General features: G+C 42.6%; 2 protein-coding genes across 3 annotated transcripts in view; one reads left to right on the top strand and one right to left on the bottom strand.

Annotated features, from left to right (window-relative positions):
* Positions 1 to 154: 154 nt before the first annotated feature.
* Positions 155 to 20,417, bottom strand: part of LOC116732553 (tubulin epsilon and delta complex protein 1) — a 20,599-nt gene continuing 336 nt past the window's right edge. The window contains exons 1-7 of one of the 2 annotated variants that reach the window (XM_032582816.1): positions 10,678 to 10,824; positions 5,950 to 6,031; positions 5,476 to 5,810; positions 4,612 to 4,680; positions 3,838 to 3,924; positions 3,630 to 3,761; positions 155 to 1,049 (exon numbers count right to left, since the gene is read on the bottom strand). In XM_032582816.1, the coding sequence (XP_032438707.1) occupies positions 783 to 1,049; positions 3,630 to 3,761; positions 3,838 to 3,924; positions 4,612 to 4,680; positions 5,476 to 5,810; positions 5,950 to 6,031; positions 10,678 to 10,761 (1,056 nt within the window). In that variant the 5' untranslated portion in view covers positions 10,762 to 10,824 and the 3' untranslated portion in view covers positions 155 to 782. Of the gene's footprint in view, positions 1,050 to 3,629; positions 3,762 to 3,837; positions 3,925 to 4,611; positions 4,681 to 5,475; positions 5,811 to 5,949; positions 6,032 to 10,677; positions 10,825 to 20,417 lie in introns of those variants that run through there. The other variant, XM_032582815.1, reaches the window with a different exon arrangement.
* Positions 13,866 to 20,417, top strand: part of LOC116732551 (uncharacterized) — a 26,323-nt gene continuing 19,771 nt past the window's right edge. Inside the window, exon 1 of the mRNA XM_032582812.1 lies at positions 13,866 to 20,390. Coding sequence (XP_032438703.1) covers positions 13,892 to 19,849 — 5,958 coding nt within the window. The 5' untranslated portion in view covers positions 13,866 to 13,891 and the 3' untranslated portion in view covers positions 19,850 to 20,390. The remainder of the gene's footprint in view (positions 20,391 to 20,417) is intronic.

Raw genomic sequence — 20,417 nt, 5'->3', positions numbered from 1 at the left:
TGATAACCGACTAACGCTTTATTTTTGCTCTACAGCCGTAGAAGTTCTTCTTACCTGGACGGATCCAAAGCTACAGAACCAGAACTGCGGTTCTCTGTGGATCCAGAGCTGGACCGTCTGAAGTTCTGGCCGCAGCCTCCTGGATGTAGAAAGATTTCTGGCAACATGTTCTTTTATTCTCCATGATTTCTGCTGTGAGAATTTCGTCGCTCTAGTCTGACCCCTGGTGTTCAGCCTCTAGTATTGACACATTTAGTCTTCTTGCTAATTTTCCATTTTCCATCCCAAACGTTTCCAGAGGTTGATCAGGTCCGTTTGGAGCTCAGACATTCGGTCCACAGGTTCTGGTTCTGACTCCATCAGGAAATAAAACCTCCATTTTTCAGACATGAAAATAAAATGTTCAGATATTCTGACATTCATTCCTCCCCAGATGAAATATTTATTTCTGTTCAAAACATTCAGAACCTCTATCTACCAAACTTCTTCCTTCCACTCAGCTTTCCACAGTCATGCTGGGATCCCGCTTCTCCAGCAGTGACCCGCAGTCAGTCGTAGTTTCCCAGAATCCGACCAGAACCGAACATTTCTGGAGTAAAGTCCTGTTTTCTGGGTTTGACATCAGAATCACATCAAAATGGATGCAGTTCAGTTCTCATGGTGATCGCCACGGCACCAGAAGACCAGCTGACGTATCGATACGTTGAGGTTTCTGACCAGCAGAGGAACCGGTTCTGATCCAAACGCCGCTCCACTCTCCATCAACACCAACAGCTCCTCCCCTACAGCGGGACGAAGACCCGCCGCCGCAGCTGCCGCATCAGCAGCCGCAGCCGCTTCCTGTTGGCCAGGCGCCGCGCCGCTTTGTGCCGCAGCAGCAGCCGCTCCGCCTGCAGGAGGCGCTCTAAAGCCGGGGGGGCTGCAGGCGGCCCTCGGGCCCCAGCCTGCAGCCGGGGACGCCACACCTGACGGACGGAGGGAACAGAGAAGACAGGAGACCTGCAGGCCGGATTGTCCTCTGACCTCTGACCCCGGAGACTCTCGGTTTCCTGGAGAGGAGGAAAAGTTGTTCTCCATGATTCCAGTTAATAAAGGAATAAAGTATTCACACCGTGATAACTGAGTCTCTGACATGACTGAGGATGACCTTTAACCTCAGCAACATGAGCGACCCGTTAAGCACCTGGTCAGTTCCGCTTGCAGCCACCAGGGGGGGCTCTGGCTGCTTTTCTACACTTTGATTATTAGGAGAAAACAAGGAAAGCTGAAGACAATTTTTGTACCACAGTAATCTTAAAATGCTCGAAATGGATGAAGAAACTCATACAATATTTTCAGATCAATATTTCAGATTTTCATGAATAAATCCAATCAAAAATAAAAACAGATTAATTCATTTTATCTGGGTTTACATATGTCTAAGTATACACACCCACACACTGATATGCGTTAGCCTCAATTTACATATTAGAGCTAACGTTCACTCATATTTCTACATCTTGTGAAAATGACCTCCTTATATTTCCTTTTAAATTGTATTAAATTTTGACTTTGCTTTAACTCCTCATTTAACTTGTTCCACATTTTTACCCCATGAATTGAGATACAAAAACTCTTCTTTTGTTCATAAACTATGAATCTTTAAGTTTCAGTTTCAGTTTTATCTCATAAAAACATGTTATGTCTGAGATCAGGCAGAAGTTTATTAGATGCCTTAAACATAATTTGAGCAATTTTAAATTCCACCAGATCTTCAACTTTAACAATTCTACATTTTAAGAAAACAGGTTTGTGTTCCCATAATAACCAAGATTATTTATGATTCTAAAGTTTCTGTCAGACACTCAGTGGATGTAAAAACTTTTGTAATTAATTCCCCAAACCTCTGAACAATATGTTAAATATGGCAAAATCAGAGAGTTAAATCGAATATGAAGTGGTTTATTATTCAGAACATGTCTAGCTTTGGCCAGGACTTAGTTTATTCTGTAAATGTTTAATATGAGATTTCCAACTGATTCTGTCATCTATCATTACACCCAGAAACATATTAACATAAACCCTTTCTAGAGGTTTAAGGTGAGCCCAACCTTGACCCTTGACCCAGGCTGCAGAGTTCAGCCCATTAATGGCAGCATTTAAAGCAACAGGCAGTAAAGAGTGGCAGGACAGACTAGACTATTGTCCATGTCTGTCCGGGTCCTATCAGTGTTGAGCTGCGGACTTAGATCTTCTGAGGGTCAGCTGCTTCCTGCCTGCTTCCTGCACACTTGCTCAAGCCTGTCACGATAACAAATTTTGCTGAACGATTAATTGTCTCAAAAATTATTGCGATAAACGATAATATTGTTTGAAGACCTTTTTACACTGATTTAATGGAAATGATGTAATAATGCATGTGATTTCCTGCCAAAGATAGATACACTTTATTTTCAAAATAATATTTAACACTGGAACTGATAAACTAAATAAACAAAACAACCAAAAATAAAATGGATTCTCAGTCTCCATTAACAAAAATGTACTTGAATTAAAAACTAAACAACATAAAGCCAAAGTGGAAATAAATACTGCATTCAACCAAAAGAGTGCAGATTATGAAGTCTGTATATTATGTTGCCCTTCAGTAATAATTAGATTTAAATAGAGAAGATGGGCACATCGACTACCTGATGCAATAATTCACACTACATGATTTTTTGCTCCTATTTTTCCCCTTATGACAATCTTAGATCGTTGGTCTTTCTAAGATTGTCGCTTGCGATTTCATAACCGATCATCCTGTAGTGTGTGGTGTGTTACGGTAGATCGTTGTTGCCAGTCGGGAAATCAGACTGGGAGCTTTAAAGCAGCCTGTTGAATGTGACAGGCAGCCAATCAGAAAGCGCGGATTCTCCTCCTGCTTTCTGAGGGGAAATTACGGAGGGGAATCCCAAACAGCTGACACGGCGCAACACGAAGTCCAGCGGACATTGGAGATGATATGTGGAAACAACATTAATGTTTATTCAACATGCAAAGAATATAGAAATGACAAGAGGAGGAGTTGGAGCGAAATTGCTACCGCAGTTGATAAACCCGGTAACTTTTCAGCTGTTCTTCGTTAACGTGACATAAATAGGTTCTAATGATTTTCATTCAGTCTGGACTTTACGCTGACACTAGCCACATGCATTGCAGGTAGATTGTAGTAAAGCATTGATTAATGCCTGGTTTTAAAATTAGTTCACTGAACTTGTAGCCATTATTTTGTGCCCATTGTTGGACACCACACGGCAGGAACGAACCCGATGGAACCGTTAATGTGTGGTCTGTCAGGTTTTGAAAATGGGCCGACAATCGGCCAACAGCTCTAAGATCGTGTAGTGTGCGCTGGGCTTTACACTGAGGAAATGAGGTCAGAGGTCAGTGGAGAGCACCGGAGTTGAGCCTTTTTTCATTCAGTGTCATCAACAGAAAGAGAAAAAGGCCGCAAGAAACGATAAAGCCGATAATTAAACACTGGCTGTCTACTTCCTGCTGTGTGGAAGGTTCTGGTTGTGTTGGTTTGTAACGAGTTGATTACCAGATTTCTACAGCAGAAACTGCAAGGGCTGAAAACTGGGTGTCGACACTTTAACGCTGTGTACCTGCGTGATGGGCAATCTCATCAGCAACTGCTCCAGCTGGGCCAGCCCCTGGTTGCCATGGTGACACATCCCCAGTCCCCTTAAGGACGTGGCGGATTGGGGACCGGCGTGACGACGGTCTGCCACGCTGTCCTGCAGAGACACAGACCTGATGAGTTGAGCAGCAGAACCCGGGTTCTGGTACCGGTACCGAGTGGAACCAACCCACCATCCAGGTCCAGAAGACGTCCTCGACCCGTCTCCAACTCAGGTACGCCTCCAGGACGTCACAGAGCTGCTGGACGCACACGCTGTCCTGCAACAGGAAGAAGGAGGAGTAAGGAGTCCAACTTCCTGTCTGCTTCTTACCCGGAACCAGAACCGGCCGACAAGACAGAAGGTGCAACAATCACCACAGACACCAACCATCCGACCCACATCAGTTCAGGTACCAACGGTTCTGATGAGGCGACCAGGAAGCCAGCAGCAGCGCTCTGGCTAACCCAGTTCTAACCGCTCCAGCCAGAACCGCTGGGAGGAAACCAGGTGCCTCCTGGGGAAGGAACCCTAATCACGCCATCGTGGCGTGATTAGGGATCTCACCCCCACAGAACTGGTACCAGTTCAGTTTCAGCCTCTACTCATGGATCTTGACCCAAACCATGAAGGAGACTCTGGGACAGAACCAGAGGAGACTGCTATGGTTCCCAAGCAGCAGAACCAGAAGCAGGTCCAAACACACAGTTCTGACACAGAAACATTATTTCCTTCCTTTAATTTATCACCAGGCTGAAATTGCACTTTAGATCAGCGGAGCTCAAGTCCAGTCCTGGAGAATTCCCATCCTGCAACTTTCAGATGCTTCCCTGCTCCAACACACTGGATCAAATGAATGACTTGTTACCAGGCCTGTTCAAAGCTGACCCCGGTCTGCTGGAGTAAGGATCCAGTGGCTCTTGAGGCCTGGACTTGAGCTCTCCTGCTTTAGATGCTTTAAACAAACCTCTGTCAGCGCCGCAGAGCTTTGGCCAGCAGGGGGAGCCGGAGAGCAAACCTGGCTGGTGGAAAGTACCTGAGGAAGAAATAGTGAAGTTATAGCTCACCTGTTGTTCAAAACTACTTATTGATTTTCTGACTAATATTCAGCTGCCTCTTCATCATGGCGGCAGCAGTTCCCTGCTCCACCCGCCTCGCCTGCTGGTGTTGGTCAGACGCCCCAACAGGGGGCGCCGGTGCACGGCCGCTGTGGCTACTATCCAGAGTGGGAATTATGCGCTTTGCTAGTGCGAGCCCTTTAGCATTCTCCATGAAGGAGAGCCTGGTTCCTCCCACACGGACCCGCCCGGTCCTGTTCCTGCTGACGGTTCTGGTCCAGCGTATGAAGCCCAACATGCAGTTCCTCAGAACATCAGATCCATAACCAGGATTTTAGTCCAGAAACACGTACCTACAGAGCAGAACCTCCAGGTTCTGGTCAGGTTCTGCTCTGGCAGTACGCTGCAGCAGAGAGGGTAGGGCTCCCCACCGGTTCTCATGCCATTCACACACCTGTCCACTAGGCGGCACATTGGGTGAAACTTCAAAATGGCCGTCAGTCCAGTTCTGTAAGAGTTGGTTGCAACGCCTTAAACTTTTGGCCAAAATCCGACAGAAGTTATTGATACTTCCTGTCCAGTGGCGAATGATTGGCGAATGATTGGCATTTGAACACATCATGTGGATACTATGGATTAATGGACACAGCACAGCCTGAAGCAGTCACCCAATAACCTTCACTGTGTCCTCTGAGTGGGCGGGGCTTAAGTGATGTCATCAAACTACTACACACAGAGGGACAGCGCCCCCCAGAGGACATGTGTCTCCTTACGTCGTGCAGCGCTCGCGTCCGTCCTCCCGCGGTGGACAGCAGCGTCCGTCCCTGGTGCCTCAGACGTCCCATCAGCCACTGCAGCGTCCTCAGCGAGACGCTGTCCGGCCCGGCGGGTTTTAAAGTTCTGGTTCTGGTCGTTGCCGGGCCGGTGTCCAACAGCGTGCGGTCCAGCTCGGCGACCTGACCCGCCAGCAGCTTCTCCAGAACCCCCTGGGCCAGCAGCCAGCCCAGCGCCAGCAGCGGGTCGGAACCGGAGCCACCGGACCCTCCCGATGTCAAGTCGCCATGGTAACCGCTCTGCCAAAGGCCCACCGCCACCAGCTCCCTGCTCCCTGGAGGGAAACAGAATCGGGTCAGGGCCGGTCCAAACGGACTTCCAGTTACATCCGAGACCCGACCCAGTTCCGACCTGGTTCTGACTCGGTTTTGACCCAGTTCTGACCTTGCAATAAGGATGAAGAGCAGACTGACCTCCCGTCGACTGGCAGATGGTATCAGAGGAAATGACCCCTGACCTCTGAAGGATGTTGGAGAGCAGCAGCCAGAAGGAATCCTGCAGGAAAACAAGCAGCAGGTCCAGTTATCAGAACCAGAACCAGCAGGTTTCATTCAGGTCCAGTTATCAGAACCAGTCAAAGCCCGATGATATGAAGAGAGCAGTCAGTGTAATATCCCAGTATTATTATTATTGTTGTTAATTATTATAGTTATTATTACTGCCAATAATTCAGCAGAAATTTCTTCATCTTGAGTTTAGACACTGATTGTTATTTTAAAGCAGTTTTGAACATTTTTATTAAGCATGAAGGAAATGTGAAGCAGATGCACATGAAGAGCTGCTGGTGTTCCTCAGGCTCAGAACAGGGTCAGAACCGGGTCAGAATCAGGTCAGAACCGGGTGAGAACCAGGTGAGAACCGGGTGAAAACCAGGTCAGAACTGGGTCAGAACCGGGTCAGAATCAGGTCAGAACCGGGTGAGAACCAGGTGAGAACCGGGTGAAAACCAGGTCAGAACCGGGTCTGACCCGGAATTGTCAGAACCGGGTCAGAACTGTTCTGACCCGGTTCTGAAATGGGTCAGAACCGGGTCCCTGTTTGTTCTGCATTGACGAGACGAAAGGGGTAGCAGAGTTTGCACCTTCAAATTTAAAGTGCTGAGGGGGAAACAATAACCTGATCAACTAATGCTTGAGCTTAATCAATTATCAGTAATTGATTACTGACACTCCAATCAGGTATTTTGCAGCCGATTCCAGTCACACGAGGGCCGATCATTGCTCATCTTCCTGGGTTGGCTGTACATTTTTCACTTTAAATATAAATCCTACTATGTGATCTGGCAAAATGGAAAAATGATCCAGTAATAAATTCAACTAATTTAGACATAAAACATGCAAAATACTTGCAGACTAAAAACAGCAGCTATTCAGTGAAAAGGACTGAAAAACCTGCAATCAGTAAAATAATATTTAACATTAAGACTCTCAGCCATAAATTATTCATGAGTAGGCCTGTCACGATAGCAAATTTTGCTGAGCGATTAATTGTCTCAAAAATTATTGCGATAAACGATAATATTGTTTGAAAACCTTTTTACACTGATGTAATGGAAATGACATAATAATCCAGGCGATTTCCTGCCAAAGTTAGATACACTTTATTTTCAAAAGTACACTTAACACTGGAGCTGATAAGCAAAATAAACAAAACAACCAAAAACAAAAATAAAATGGATTCTCAGTCTCCATTAACAAAAAACGCACTTGAAAAAAAAAAATAAACATCATAAAGTAAAAGTGGAAATAAATACTGCATTCAACCAAAAGAGGGCAGATTACGAAGTCTGTATATTATGTTGCCCTTCAGTAATAATTAGATTTAAATAGAGAAGATGGGCACATCGACTACCTGATGCAATATTTCACACTACATGATTTTTTGCTCCTATTTTTCCCCTTATGACAATCTTAGATCGTTGGTCTTTCTAAGATTGTGTGGTGTGTTACGGTAGATCGTCGTTGCCGCTCCGATCTAAATCAGGGTTTTTCCCTGACTGGGAACGCCACACCTGACGGACGGAGGGAACAGAGAAGACAGGAGACCTGCAGGCCGGATTGTCCTCTGACCTCTGACCCCGGAGACTCTCGGTTTCCTGGAGAGGAGGAAAAGTTGTTCTCCATGATTCCAGTTAATAAAGGAATAAAGTATTCACACCGTGATAACTGAGTCTCTGACATGACTGAGGATGACCTTTAACCTCAGCAACATGAGCGACCCGTTAAGCACCTGGTCAGTTCCGCTTGCAGCCACCAGGGGGGGCTCTGGCTGCTTTTCTACACTTTGATTATTAGGAGAAAACAAGGAAAGCTGAAGACAATTTTTGTACCACAGTAATCTTAAAATGCTCGAAATGGATGAAGAAACTCATACAATATTTTCAGATCAATATTTCAGATTTTCATGAATAAATCCAATCAAAAATAAAAACAGATTAATTCATTTTATCTGGGTTTACATATGTCTAAGTATACACACCCACACACTGATATGCGTTAGCCTCAATTTACATATTAGAGCTAACGTTCACTCATATTTCTACATCTTGTGAAAATGACCTCCTTATATTTCCTTTTAAATTGTATTAAATTTTGACTTTGCTTTAACTCCTCATTTAACTTGTTCCACATTTTTACCCCATGAATTGAGATACAAAAACTCTTCTTTTGTTCATAAACTATGAATCTTTAAGTTTCAGTTTCAGTTTTATCTCATAAAAACATGTTATGTCTGAGATCAGGCAGAAGTTTATTAGATGCCTTAAACATAATTTGAGCAATTTTAAATTCCACCAGATCTTCAACTTTAACAATTCTACATTTTAAGAAAACAGGTTTGTGTTCCCATAATAACCAAGATTATTTATGATTCTAAAGTTTCTGTCAGACACTCAGTGGATGTAAAAACTTTTGTAATTAATTCCCCAAACCTCTGAACAATATGTTAAATATGGCAAAATCAGAGAGTTAAATCGAATATGAAGTGGTTTATTATTCAGAACATGTCTAGCTTTGGCCAGGACTTAGTTTATTCTGTAAATGTTTAATATGAGATTTCCAACTGATTCTGTCATCTATCATTACACCCAGAAACATATTAACATAAACCCTTTCTAGAGGTTTAAGGTGAGCCCAACCTTGACCCTTGACCCAGGCTGCAGAGTTCAGCCCATTAATGGCAGCATTTAAAGCAACAGGCAGTAAAGAGTGGCAGGACAGACTAGACTATTGTCCATGTCTGTCCGGGTCCTATCAGTGTTGAGCTGCGGACTTAGATCTTCTGAGGGTCAGCTGCTTCCTGCCTGCTTCCTGCACACTTGCTCAAGCCTGTCACGATAACAAATTTTGCTGAACGATTAATTGTCTCAAAAATTATTGCGATAAACGATAATATTGTTTGAAGACCTTTTTACACTGATTTAATGGAAATGATGTAATAATGCATGTGATTTCCTGCCAAAGATAGATACACTTTATTTTCAAAATAATATTTAACACTGGAACTGATAAACTAAATAAACAAAACAACCAAAAATAAAATGGATTCTCAGTCTCCATTAACAAAAATGTACTTGAATTAAAAACTAAACAACATAAAGCCAAAGTGGAAATAAATACTGCATTCAACCAAAAGAGTGCAGATTATGAAGTCTGTATATTATGTTGCCCTTCAGTAATAATTAGATTTAAATAGAGAAGATGGGCACATCGACTACCTGATGCAATAATTCACACTACATGATTTTTTGCTCCTATTTTTCCCCTTATGACAATCTTAGATCGTTGGTCTTTCTAAGATTGTCGCTTGCGATTTCATAACCGATCATCCTGTAGTGTGTGGTGTGTTACGGTAGATCGTTGTTGCCAGTCGGGAAATCAGACTGGGAGCTTTAAAGCAGCCTGTTGAATGTGACAGGCAGCCAATCAGAAAGCGCGGATTCTCCTCCTGCTTTCTGAGGGGAAATTACGGAGGGGAATCCCAAACAGCTGACACGGCGCAACACGAAGTCCAGCGGACATTGGAGATGATATGTGGAAACAACATTAATGTTTATTCAACATGCAAAGAATATAGAAATGACAAGAGGAGGAGTTGGAGCGAAATTGCTACCGCAGTTGATAAACCCGGTAACTTTTCAGCTGTTCTTCGTTAACGTGACGTAAATAAGTTATAATGATTTTCATTCAGTCAGGACTTTACGCTGACACTAGCCACATGCATTGCAGGTAGATTGTAGTAAAGCATTGATTAATGCCTGGTTTTAAAATTAGTTCACTGGACTTGTAGCCATTATTTTGTGCCCATTGTTGGACACCACATGGCAGGAACGAATCTGATCGAACCGTTATACCTAGGATTTCTGTCGACTAATGTGTGGGTCTGTCAGGTTTTGAAAATGGGCCGACAATCAGCCGACAGCTCTAAGATGGTGCAGGATAAGATAGTGCAGGCTGGGCTTTACACTAAGGAAATGAGGAAGGAGGGTCAGTGGAGAGCACCGGAGTTGAGCCTTTTTTCATTCAGTGTCATTAACAGAAAGAGAAAAAGGCTGGAAGAGACGATAATGCCGATAATTAAAATGACGTCGATAGTTTTAATTTATCGTACGATTAATCGATTTATCGTTTATCGCGACAGGCCTATTCATGAGTCAAATAAATCTCACAACACAGAGATCAAATAACGTCAAGTAGAAAAGGAAACATTTGTTAAAGTCAAAAGCATCAAAATAAATAATCTTGAGTTACTGAATCAAAACTTCCTGATGGCATGGCTAGCTGAGTAATACTGGTTCTGATTGGCTAGCTGAGTAATACTGGTTCTGATTGGTTGGTTCTGACCGAGTTCAGTAATTCTACAGCATGCCTGGAGGAGGCAGAGATCGATCGATTATTTATCAGAGATTATCTGTCTTATGTTAGGATATAGCAAAAGTTTTACTAATATGTAAAATCAGTTTCAGTTCCCTGCTGCAGCTCAGCAGCTGCTCGCTGTGACAGTTCTGTGAAATATCACCACCAGTAGCGGCGGTCCATCAGCGGGAGCAGAACCAGCGTCTCACTCCGCAGCTCCAAGACTTGAGTTATTGTTGGGGTTATTTGTTTAGCTTTGTGACCGTGTTGGTAGCTGTGCTGCTCTACCTGCTGACTGATCGCTCCAGACGTCTTTTTCCTCCTGACTGAGCCTGGGTGTAGCCATACTCCGCTTAGTGCTGGTTTTTCCATAGCAACACGCAAACGTTCCCGTTCACTCTGAGCGTTAAAGTTTGCCACCACATCCCTTTCGGTTTGTTGCTGCGCGCCTGGGCAGCGAGAAGGAAAGAGGAGACCAGCTGCAGGCTGAGAAGTGAGATACGACTGATCGGTTTTGGTGATCGGCGATCAACGATCACACACTTTTTCACAGAAACCTGCCGATAATGATCTGTGGTCGATCGATCGGCACAGCTCTAGAATTATCAATGTCGTGACCATTGACTATTACTAATAATGATTTCCAGGCATATTGTCAATTTAATCTGCAGTGATGTGAAAATTATTTCCCAGATGAAAGCTGAATTAATCACCCAACAATTATTCCTTTGTGTTTCATTTATTGAAACATGTAAACTAACCGCCATCGATCCTGAAATGATTTAATCAGCTCTAATAACAATTATTAATATTTATGCCACTAACATTATTCCCACCACAATGAGCTAAAATCACCATGATGGGTTTATTATTATGTAACATTGATCAGGCTGATAACCAAGAGCACCTGCTTTTACGGTATTATATCAATAACATTACCGTATTTTCCGCACTATAAGGCGCACCTTCAATGAATGGCCTATTTTAAAACTTTTTTCATATATAAGGTTCATAGAATAGACACTACAGTAGAGGCTGGGGTTACATTATGCATCCATTAGATGGAGCTGCGCTAAAGGGAATGTCAACAAAACAGTCAGATAGGTCAGTCAAACTTTATTAATAGATTACAAACCAGCGTTCTGAAAACTCTGTTCATTCCCAAAATGAATAAACAGCTGTTTTATTATTTTCCCCGAGGTAAAGTCAGTGACGTGGTATTTTTGTGACACAGTTTATCTTTTAACAACAGCAAGGTGTAACATATAGTGGAGGGGAACTTTTCCTCGCTTCAATAAACACGTAAAAAACAGTCTGATACTGTTACGGTAAATCAAATCACAATATAGATCCACTTCCGCTATAACCATTGATTGGTTCATGTTAAATTCTCTGGCTGCTGCTCTGTTCCCATGTTCTACTGTGTGACTGATTGCCTTGAGCTTAAACTCTGCGTCGTAAGTGTGTCTCTTAATAGGAGCCATTTTGGGGTCTTTACACAAAACCCAGCCTGCACCGCTGGGTTTCTTCTTCTACGAGGGAAAATGAAGTCGGCGGCTGCTTACCGTAGTTGCGAGACCTGCTGTGGCTCAATATTGGTCCATATATAAGGCGCACCGGATTATAAGGGGCACTGTCGGCTTTTGAGAAAATTGAAGGCTTTTAGGTGCGCCTTGTAGTGCGGAAAATACGGTACATTATTTAATTTATACAACCGAATAAAACATTATTTTTATCATTTTTACCCCCCAATAAGTTCAAACCCGACCTGTTGACCTTTGCCCCATGTCTTCCTTCTCACAACCCGCTTTCCTGTCAGTGAAATGAAAAGCTGCTTGACCTCTGACCTGAGCTCATAACTAGTTTGCCATGTTGGAGGGATGATGGCAATAAATGTGACGCAGCAGAGAATCAGAAAACATACCAATGCTCTTTCAGCCGATATGAATCGTCTTCTCATGAAACGATTCAGCTGGCTGGAGGAAAGACATCCACTGACTTCAAGGAAGCCATCACGGCCGCTGCAGTCTACACCACATTAATGGCAGCTCTGGGCTCCCGTACAGCCCAATGCCTCCAGCTGCAGCTGAGCATGCTCCTAGGAAGGGGTCTGTCTGGACCTGAGCCAGTTCTGTTGGGTTCTGTCTGGACCTGACCCGGTTCTGTTGTTCTGGAGGACTTCTCCACTGTCTTTGCTGTCGTCTCAGAATACACAGGGTCTGCAGATAAGTTGCAGGTAAGCTGTGGTTGTCGTAGCAACAAGGAGAAGAAACAGGGGCAGAGGGCACTGGCTCAAGCACCTGGTCCGGTTCCCTCGGTGAGCCGGCGCTTTGTCCTTGAAACACTTGCTGTTTGGTGTATCAAGTCTTTTCAAGTCCAAGTCAAGTCCAAAGTCTTATTTTATGATGTCTAAAGTTACTAAATTAGTGAGTCAAGTCTGAGTCACATGACTCAAGTCGTGATAAGCTCTTTGATAAAAAAAAATTAACTCGATTCTTTGCTCAGGAATCCTTCTAGAGCCGGAAACTTGTTTAATCTGACAAGGATCTAGAAACGATGCAGATGAAGGAAGTTAGATTTTGAAATGAAATAACGTTCTGAAATTTTAACTTAAAGTCATGACCTTGGTTTAGTGTTTGTCTAAACTGTTTCCTGTTTTGCATTAATTGCTTGCCATACTACGTTCAGTAAATGTTGGCCCTGTAGGGCTTCCATAGTTTCTGGGCATCAGGTTATTTACAATGTCTGTAGGAGCCATATATACATTTTTGGAACCTAATACAAAATGTTATTTGTGTTTGTGTATTTCCTCTGTTATTTGAAAAAGATAAGCGTCTTAATTGTATTGTGTTTGAGCTCATGACATGGTGCCTTTTGATTGGTTAGCGACTAATTAGTTTATCCAAGACGAAAGTACTTGCTCTTTGTAGAAGTCTGGCACCTGGAGAGTAACACAGTCTTTTGACCGTCACCTTCTATTTGTTTTGAATCTGTTTGTTATTTTTATGTTCTTTTAAGTTAAGTAAAGACTGAAAGATGACCGTCGGATTCAAGACCTCTTTTTTTCTAGAAGAAACGTGTCGCGTATGAAAGAGCTTTAAGGGACTAGACTAGTGAGAGCTTGCCGCACTTACATCAAGTCAAAAGACTATTTTCTCATGAGAAGACTCTTTCAAGACTAAGTAAAAACGAAAAGAGGACTTACAGACGAACGGAGATTCAATTCTGAGGGAAACGACGGAGTTGAAATAATACAATCCGTAAGTACTAAGTTGTTATCAAGGGCGACATAAGCTTCCCCCGCATCAGCTCGGTTGCTAAGCTAACTTGCTAACTAAGCCAGCACGTGTCAACTAGATAAATCCCGTGAACTACGGATAAGAAATCCTGCACATAAAGAAACTCTGTCACACATGTTTGTGAACTTTTTGGAAGAGTAAGAAGCTGTTTGGAGACTCACAGTTTATGTGTGAAGATTTAAAGTAAAATAAAACGGGACTAAATGGCTGACGATAGTGAAGTTGCGCAGGTTGGACAGAAGAGGGAGCCAAAGCCCACAGAACGAGCTCGAGATGACAAAATCACTAGATTAAAAGGAGAAAGAAGAGGAAAGCTGTCACAGTTGACAAAAGAGAAGAATAACATTGAAAGATTGAAACAGAATGAATGCAATGCTGATTTCATAAATGAAGAATCTTTTCCAATGTTTGTCAAATGTCTGCGAGAGTATGAACGCATTAATTACGAACTATGTGAACTGATAAGTGAAGATGATAAACGTGAAGACCAAGATGTGTTCGAGGGTAGACATTCTGAGTTTAAACTTTTCTTACAAAGCGTTAAAGAATGGATAAAAGATGTCAAATGCTCTCCTGAGGAAGATGTACATCCACACGACAGTGTTTCAAAGGCTAACTCAGTTGCAAGCTGCACATCGCAAGGATCAAGTACAAGTACAATGCGGCTGAAAATTAAAGCAGAACGTGAAGCGCTTTTAGCAAAAGCAGCAGCGATGAAAAAGAAAGAAGCAATTGAAGTAGAAGAAGCCCGTCTCAAGTTTAAAAAAGAGCAACTAGAAATTGAAATGAAGCTTGCCATTTCGGATGCAAAATTAAAGGTGTATGAAGAGAATGAAGATGCTCAAAGGTCTGAGATTAATTCCTTACAAGCTATTTCAAGACTTAAAGTTGAATCTGTTCATTCTTCGAGCAAATCAGAAAGGCAAGAAATGTTCTCAGATGATGAACAACAGGCAAATATGGATCCTCCAGTATCAAGGAAGCCTCACTTAAAAGGCATTTCAACACATGCTCAATGTTCTGATTCATTTCCGGATGATCTGTACCAGGTTCTGCAGCAACAAAATCACCATACTGAGATGCTCATAAAACAACATAGTATATCTCGACTTCCTCATAGAGAAATTCCAGTATTTACAGGTGACCCACTTTCATATAGATCGTTCATAAGAGCTTTTGAACATGCTATTGAGAACCAAACTGACAGTCAACAAGATCGGCTATATTATCTAGAACAGTTCACGGGCGGAGAACCACTAGATCTTGTACGCAGCTGTGAGCACATGAAGCCAGACAGAGCTTACAGAGAAGCAAGGGCTTTGCTTGATCAACACTATGGAGATGAGTTGACCATTGCCACCGCATATATTAAAAAGGCTATGGAATGGCCTCAGATAAAACCAGATGACAGAAAAGGACTGAATGCATTTGCACTATTTCTGATTGGATGTTCTAACACAGTGAATGATGTAGACTACATGAGTGAAATGAACAATCCAACCAACATGAAAAGCATCTTGTACAAACTACCATATAAACTGAAAGAAAAATGGAGAAGCCATGCTTACAGCATTCAAGAAAGAAAAGGAACGCGAGCCAAATTTCCTGATCTTGTAGAGTTCATCTATCAACAAGCAAAGGTTGCTAATGATCCGCTTTTTGGAGATATTCTTGATGTCACACCAGCTAACCAGAGCAGCTCAAAGAAAAAGTCTGACCAACTAAAAGGCCTTTCAAAGAGAAGCAGTTTTGCCATGAATATATCCTGCACCGAAAAGGATACCATCAAGAGTCAACGTGACATAACAACTTCTTCAGTCAAGACCATCAGTGCTTTTCAAAGTCCATGTCTTTATTGTAAGAACAGCCATGCTTTGAGTGTTTGTAACAAAATTAAAGAAAAGCCTTCGAAAGACAGAATACAGTTTCTGAAGTCACATGGTCTTTGTTTTGGATGCCTAACGGCAGGTCATCTATATAAAGCTTGTAGAAAAAAGGCCTCATGTTCCGAGTGTTCTTTTAAGCACCCAACTATTCTACATGTGGTGAAGCAGAATGTTGTGTCAGAAGAAAACGTGGTTGACAACCCACAAAACACAAGCGAAGTTACAAGTGCTCTTGTGTCCACTGGAGCCAAAAAAGGTGAAGTCACTGGGGCCGGAGAAAATGAATGCATACTTCCCATTGTGCCTGTGCAGATAAGACACAAGAAAAACAGAACCATCATCAAGACATATGCATTCCTGGATCAAGGTAGCACAGCAACTTTTTGCACTGAGGATCTGGCCACAAAGTTGAATGTACGAGGAAAAAAGAAAGAAATTCTTCTTCGAACAATGACACAGGAACAGAAAGTCTGTAGTTATGTCCTTACAGATTTAGAGGTTTGTGGACTTGACGAACAAGACTTCATCATGTTGCCAGATGTGTACACTCAACCAGACATTCCTGCAACAAAGGGTAACATACCAAAAGAGCAAGATTTGGAGAGATGGCCTTACCTGAAACAAGTTCATCTTCCAAGACTAGAGTCAGATATTGGACTTCTCATTGGTGCTAATGCGCACAAGGCTATGGAGCCATGGAAGATTGTCAACAGCCAGAATGACGGACCATATGCCGTGAAAACAGCCCTAGGTTGGGTGGTAAATGGACCAGTCAGCAGATGTCAAGATAGTGAATCACGTGTCACTGAAAAACAAGATTTTCTTGTCAATCGTATATCTGTATTGAACATTGAAGACATGCTGGAGAAGCAGTATAATGCAGATTTCCCAGAGCGACAGTATGAGGACAAACAAGAACTGTCTCAGCAGGATAAGCAGTTCATGCATGCTGTAACTACATCAGCACAGTTCATCAATGGTCATTATTGCATCAAGTTGCCTTTGAAAAATGACAATGTGATATTGCCACGCAATCGTGGTATTGCTGAACAAAGGCTTAACTCTTTGAAGAAGAAGCTGAGTAGAAATTCAGACTTTTGTCAAGACTACAAAGCTTTCATGGACAACATATTGAAAAAAGGTTATGCTGTAAGAGTCCCTGAAGAACAGCTGAGTCGCAGTGATGGTCGAGTATGGTTCATTCCACACCATGGAGTGTACCATCCAAAAAAGAAAAAACTGCGAGTTGTGTTTGACTGTACCGCTTCTTACCAGGGAGTTTCATTGAACGATCAATTACTGCAAGGACCTGATCTCATGAACACTCTTATTGGAGTTTTACTCAGATTTAGACAGGAGCCCGTCGCCATGATGGCAGATATTGAATCTATGTTCTATCAAGTCAGAGTTCCAGACGAAGATGCAGACTTGCTGCGTTTTCTTTGGTGGCCAGATGGTGACGAAACTAAAGAAGCGGCAGAATACAGAATGTGCGTGCACCTGTTTGGAGCCACGTCATCACCCAGTTGTGCTTCATATGCACTGAGAAGAACTGCTGAAGATGGAAATACAAATACATCAGCAGAAGCGACACAGACAGTTCTGAAGAACTTCTACATGGATGACTGTCTAAAGTCAGTGCCAACAGAAGAAGAAGCAGTTAAACTAGTAAAAGAACTGATGACATTGTGTGAAAGTGGTGGGTTCCATTTGACTAAGTGGATGAGCAATAATAAAGCTCTGTTGTACTCCATTCCTGACAGTGAAAGAGCACCTGTTGTTAAAGATTTGGATTTGCAACACAATGAGCTTCCTGTAGAACGAGCTTTGGGCGTGCAGTGGTGCACAAGTTCTGATAGCTTCAAGTTCAAAGTTCAGCTGCCAAACAAGCCATGCACAAGAAGAGGCATTTTATCTGTTGCCAGCTCTGTGTATGATCCTTTAGGATTTTTGGCACCACTTCTTCTACCTGTTAAACTTATTCTGAGAGAACTTTGCAAAGAGAAGCGAGGATGGGATGAAGAAATCTCAGAACAGTCATGCCGGACATGGCTAAGATGGTTGTCAGATCTCGACAAGCTTTCTGAACTCAGTGTGAGCAGATGTGTAAAGCCTGCTACATTCGGACCCACAAAGTCTGCACAAATTCATCTCTTTTCCGACGCTAGCCAGGATGGATATGGAGTTGTGTCATATCTTTTGTTGACTAATGAACGAGGTGAAACACAAGTGTCATTCCTGATAGGTAAATCCAGGGTAGCACCTCTTAAACAAATGACAATTCCAAGAATGGAATTAACAGCAGCAGTGGTTGCAGTCAAAGTGGATCGGATGCTGAGAGAAGAACTTCAACTACCACTGAAGAAATCAGTCTTCTGGACCGACAGTACCACAGTACTGAGCTACATTGAAAATGACAGCATTCGCTTCAAAACATTTGTGGCAAACCGAATCTCTTTGATCAGGGAACTGACAGACCGATCTCAGTGGAAATATGTGAGCAGTTCACAAAATCCAGCGGATCTGGCATCAAGAGGTTTGAAAATTGAAAGCTTCATCAGAAGTGTAAGTTGGTTTCAAGGACCAAGTTTCCTGTTAAATGAAGAGCATTGGCCAAAACAACCTAAACATTCTAGGCTAATGGAACAGAATGAAGTAAGAACAACAGTTGCAACGACGTGTGCAAAACCATGGAAAAACGATGAGACAATGAGTCGACTTATCGAGCATTATTCCAGCTGGCATAAGCTCAAAAAGGCCGTTGCCTGGATTTTGCGCCTGAAAGAGACTCTGAGATACCTGAGTAAAAAGAGAAAAGAAACTGTACTAAAGGTGCAGCAATCTGAAAAAGATCCAGAGAAAGTTGAGATTTTAGTTGAACAACAGATGATCACATTTAAAAGAAAGTTGGAAAAGAAAATGCTCACTGTTGAAGATTTGTCCAAAGCTGAAACAGAGTTGGTCAAGTTCAGTCAAAGACAAACTTATGCAGTTGAAATCAGAACTTTGGAGCATGGAAGCGCACAGGTGGGCAGAACCAGTCCAACCTCCAGATTAGATCCATACCTACAAGATGGTGTTTTGAGAGTAGGGGGACGTCTGAATAGATTGAAAATGCCAGAAGAGACCAAGCATCCTGCCATTCTGCATAGACATCACAGAATAGCCAACCTCATTCTGCATCATATTCACCAAGTGACAGGACATGGTGGCAGAAATCATGTTTTGGCCAGAATGCGACAAAAATATTGGATACCAGCAGCCAATACAGCTGTTAGAAAGGTAATCTCAGAGTGCAACCTCTGCAGAAGACTGCATGCAAAACCAGGGCAACAAAAAATGGCAGATCTGCCACCCGACCGTCTGCTTCCTGATAAACCACCTTTTACCAACACAGGTGTGGATTATTTTGGTCCTTTTGAGGTCAAAAGAGGGCGTGTCAAGGTCAAACGTTATGGAGTGCTTTTCACATGTCTAACTGTCAGAGCTGTACATATTGAAGTTGCTCAGTCACTTGATACAGATTCATGTATTAACGCTCTGCATCGTTTTCAAAGCAGAAGAGGACAAGTTTCCATCATTCGCTCTGACAATGGAACAAATTTTGTTGGAGCAGAGAGAGAGTTAAGGGAGGCATTGAAAGAGTTGGACCACTCTCGCATTAATGACGCCATGATGCAAAAGGGTGTGCAGTGGATTTTCAATTCACCTGCTGCATCTCATCATGGAGGAGTCTGGGAACGTCAGATACGTACTGTTAGAAAAGTCATAAGTTCCGTTGTTAAGCAACAGATACTGGATGATGAAGGACTGCAGACTCTTTTATGTGAAGTTGAGAGTATCATCAATGGAAGACCCTTAACCATGAACACAGACGATCCTAATGATCTCGAGCCTCTTACGCCAAACCATCTGCTTCTGCTGAAGGGACAACCTACCTTTTCTCCTGGTACGTTTATCAAGGAGGATGTCTATTCTCGCCGTCGATGGAGACAAGTCCAGTATATGGCGGATTTGTTCTGGCGAAGATGGTCACAGGAGTACCTGCCTCTATTGCAGGAACGACAAAAATGGCTCGGCCTAAAACGAAACTTCAAGGTCGGAGATGTCGTACTAGTCGCTGATTCATCCTCTCAGAGACATTCCTGGATGTTGGGTAGAATCGTCAACGTCATGCCAGACTCCAAAGGAACGGTTCGGAGCGCAGAAGTCAAGACGAAGACAAGCATCATCCAAAGGCCGATTACAAAATTGTGCTTATTGCAAGGAGAATGAAACAATAGAGAATTTATTAAAAGATTGTTTTTGTAACCAAGTAAAAAAAAAAAACAAGGTTTTTGTTAAGATATTTGACTATTTATGGCTCCATTTTAAGTTGAGTTTGTAATTGATATGCTAATACATAGTCAATTAGGGGCCGGAAAATGTAGGAGCCATATATACATTTTTGGAACCTAATACAAAATGTTATTTGTGTTTGTGTATTTCCTCTGTTATTTGAAAAAGATAAGCGTCTTAATTGTATTGTGTTTGAGCTCATGACATGGTGCCTTTTGATTGGTTAGCGACTAATTAGTTTATCCAAGACGAAAGTACTTGCTCTTTGTAGAAGTCTGGCACCTGGAGAGTAACACAGTCTTTTGACCGTCACCTTCTATTTGTTTTGAATCTGTTTGTTATTTTTATGTTCTTTTAAGTTAAGTAAAGACTGAAAGATGACCGTCGGATTCAAGACCTCTTTTTTTCTAGAAGAAACGTGTCGCGTATGAAAGAGCTTTAAGGGACTAGACTAGTGAGAGCTTGCCGCACTTACAATGTCTATCTTTTACTGTCTTCACGGCGC

This window comes from Xiphophorus hellerii, chromosome 14, assembly GCF_003331165.1.
Source record: "Xiphophorus hellerii strain 12219 chromosome 14, Xiphophorus_hellerii-4.1, whole genome shotgun sequence".
In the NCBI taxonomy this organism is placed as follows: Eukaryota; Metazoa; Chordata; class Actinopteri; order Cyprinodontiformes; family Poeciliidae; genus Xiphophorus; species Xiphophorus hellerii.
This window is presented reverse-complemented; position numbering and strand designations above follow the sequence as displayed.